This window comes from Bactrocera neohumeralis, chromosome 2 (genome assembly GCF_024586455.1).
Source record: "Bactrocera neohumeralis isolate Rockhampton chromosome 2, APGP_CSIRO_Bneo_wtdbg2-racon-allhic-juicebox.fasta_v2, whole genome shotgun sequence".
Classification (NCBI taxonomy): domain Eukaryota; kingdom Metazoa; phylum Arthropoda; class Insecta; order Diptera; family Tephritidae; genus Bactrocera; species Bactrocera neohumeralis.
The window spans coordinates 66,935,102-66,938,703 of NC_065919.1; the positions used below are offsets into that span (position 1 = coordinate 66,935,102).

At 41.4% G+C, this 3,602-nt stretch overlaps 1 protein-coding gene across 1 annotated transcript; it reads left to right on the forward strand.

Annotated features, from left to right (window-relative positions):
• Positions 1-448: 448 nt before the first annotated feature.
• Positions 449-2,835, forward strand: LOC126762681 (uncharacterized). Its single transcript, XM_050479646.1, has 2 exons — positions 449-2,197; positions 2,656-2,835. Exons 1-2 carry the CDS (start codon positions 449-451, stop codon positions 2,833-2,835), a joined length of 1,929 nt encoding a protein of 642 aa, XP_050335603.1.
• Positions 2,836-3,602: the final 767 nt, after the last annotated feature.

Here is a 3,602-nt window from a genome sequence, read left to right on the forward strand (position 1 = left end):
GCGACATACAGCCAATTATATTAAGAGCGAGAGGGACAACTAATTGGCATTAAAATTAATGCCTTGACCATTAACTTTATTTTACGAAGCAGAGGAGAGACGCGCTATATTGAGCGCTCCAAAAATATTCAGACAATTATGGGGAAGAAGCAAATTATGGTAATTTAAATTCATCATCTAAGATAATTCTAATTTCATACAATTGAAATGGCATCAAAAAATAATAGCGGAACAATTATTCTGAGATAATTATTTTAAAAGTATGGCAAGTAAGTTACTTCACTAATAAATAAAATGGATAGAAATTCTATTGTATGCACTACGTAAAGTAAAATTAGAAGTAAAGCATTGCCAGTTGCAGTCCGCAACATCTCATAAAATGGCGACCGCTCGGCAAATAGTTTTGCTCTTGACAACTTTTGCGCTGTTTCATATAGGCTTGATTGAAATGACAATTCTGGCAGAGAATACTCAAAATCGCAAACTACAAAGCTACAAGGACTTTCTGGCAGCAATAAACGCCGAGGAATACTTTGAGAATTGCTTGTTCTACGGTGAGCCAAGGCATAGCGAAGTACTGAATTTATTCTTACGCGCTGCTACTGAACACTTTAGGAAACCCGTTATAATACAAACTGTCAGTAAAATCAACCAAGAAATCTCAAACAGGTTTAACAGAGATATGCTTATCGTAGCACAGCTCACAGATTTCGAGACGGTACTATCGACACTCGCCACGACACTTGAACGCATGCGACAGAAACGTATAATACTCAGCAGCGCTGAGCGTCTAACACACGAAACAGTGGAAACGTATTTGAGACTAGTTTTCCGCTATTGCGAGGCGGAAAAATTACTCAATGTTGTCGTGATCTTTGACGATTTTTCCGAAACGAAATTATTTTACAGTTATAGTATATTTCCGAGTTTCGAATTGGAAGTGAAAATGTTTGATGTTAACGGTATGGCGGTGTTTCCACGACGCATGTTAGACCTACAAGGTTACGGCATACGCACGGTACCCGATCAAATATTTCCATGGTCATTCACATACGAGCTCGATGGTCAGGTGAAGATTGGTGGATATGTGCAAAAGCTTATGGAGATATATGCAAACTACCTCAATGCCACGCTCACTTATCCAGTACCGATATTACTCAATGACGTCACTATTTCCCCCCGTATAGGCGAACTCGTGGCCAGCAACCAGCTCGATATACCGACAAGTCGCATGTTCATTGAAATTGCAGAAAATTTCGATGAGGCGTCAATACCTTTTGGTGTTAGCAGCTTGCACATTATGGCGCCGATTGTGAGACATCATTCCTTTTGGAGTTTCCTCGCCATCTATGGCAAATGGCAACATCTGACATTTTGGCTACTCAGTTTCTCGTCGTCCGTTATGCTGTTCTGTCTATGTAGACGTTTTCAATACATGCGCGTCGGTCGGCGATTTCAGAAAAACTTTTTCGCCGCGCTGCTCGAACCCAACTATTTATCATCGAATTTCGGCGTAGTGCATCCGCTGCGCATGCAACACTTGGTCACGTTACGTTTGATAATTTGTGTATCGGCCGTGTGCTCCTTATGCCTTTACACAGACTTTACGGCCCATCTAAATACGTTTATGACTAAGCCGACAATGGTGCGCAATCCGAAGAGTTGGCATGATTTGGACGATGATGGCCACAAAGTGCTCTTCTCTAAAGAGTTCTACGCCTATGTCCGCATGTGGTGTGGGGAGGCATGTGCGCACATTGAGCGATCTCTGGAGATTATCGACTCTCGCGAGAAGTTTGGCGAACTGCAACTAGGCTTTAACACCAGTTACGCTTATCCGACTGACGTATTTTCCTGGCATTTGTTCAAACTGCAAATGCTCAAGCTGAAGCAACCGATTTTTCGTATGACAGACATCTGTTTGAAGCCACGTATATTCCACTGTTTCTTTCTGCCGCGAAATTCGATATTCAAAGAGTCGCTGGATCTGTTTCTTACACGCATTGTGGATCACGGTTTGCAAGAATATTTGATTTACATGACATATCTGGAGGCGGTGCGCTCTGGTGTCATTAAAAGTCTTACACGCGGCGATCATGTACTCGAACAACCGCTTGATATGGCATATTTTTCTTTCATGTGGCCCTTCTTTGGCTTTGCTTGGACGCTGGCCTCCATCATATTTGCGATCGAATTGGTAAGTGTACGCTGGCGAAAGTGGATTCCAAGGCAGAAGAAACGTTGATTTGGAAGGTATTATTATCTAGCTTTAAGAGAAGTAAAGGTGATAATTTAAAACATTTAAAATGGCTCATAAATCATCACCGGAAAAAATAAATAAGGGTCAAACCAGGTCAAGTGGTTCGCGAAAATTTCGCAAAATCACCGATTTTCAAAATTGGCAGTTCATTGCTTAATGGACCAGACACATACCACGCGTTATAAATATTTCGTCAAAATTCATATTTTTGTTAATGTTTTTGAAGGTTGAATTTTAGAGCACGATCAAATTGTAAAATTATTTTCAGCTAAACTACTATTTTGCGAAATTTTCAGGGATTACTTGACATGATTTCACCCATAATCATTCAGTTTGAATAAAGCTCAAAAAAAGGTACTTTGGTATTGTTTCCTTAAATGTTTGTAAGTTTTTAGGTCGATCTGGGCCGAGAACACAAAACTCGGTCAGCTGCCTTTATCCCGTGCGAGATTACGCCAGTTGTGCATTCCCAGCAGAAGATCAACCTCTTTCGTGACTTTGCCAAGTACGATCTTAACAACGTGGCCGCGCATTTCTCAGACGCTTCCTCCAAGCGTTCTAACAATTTGGCGTAGACACCGCTTACGAGGTTATAGCCGAGGTTACAACAGCCCGCCAGTCGTTCTTCCTTTTCGCTGTTTGCAATTGGAGATTCCAAATGCAGCCAGGTCCTTCTCCACGTGGTCTTTCCAATGGTGGAGGTCTTTCTCTTCCTCGGGTAATACGTCAAATACTCTCAGAGCTGGAGTGTTTTCATCCATTCGAAGGACATGATCTAACCAGCGTAACCGCTTTCTCTTAATTCGCTGAACAATGTGAATGGCGTCGTCAGATGTTATCATCGTCCATGCCCTGCACCATATAGCTCGGCCGGAAATCCATCGGCCCCGCCGCTTTGTTGTTCTTCAGACGGGTAATAGCTATTCTAACTTCTTCATGGTCGGTCAATGGAACGTTCGCTCCATCGTCATAGATTGTTAAATCGGGTTCACCATCTTCTGGTGTTACTGCCATTCAGTAGGCTGAATGCAAAATATTTAGTGCAACAAGATTCTTTCAATTGCATTACCTGGATAGCGGTGATGTCGATTTTTTTCTAGGACATTTACTACAGCTGGATAGCGGCACCATTGCTATAGAGTGTCGGAACGTTCCAGGTGTATATAAGTAAATTATTATGTTTAGGTTAGAGTACACATTTATTTCTGGGACTACTATAATTATCGTTATTTTCCACCATCATTTCAGTGAAGTATTATTGAATATTGTTTGTTGTGACATGGTATTTCTCCTAAAGTTAGGTTAGAGTATAAGACTGAACCTCCTTACAAAGGTGACGAGG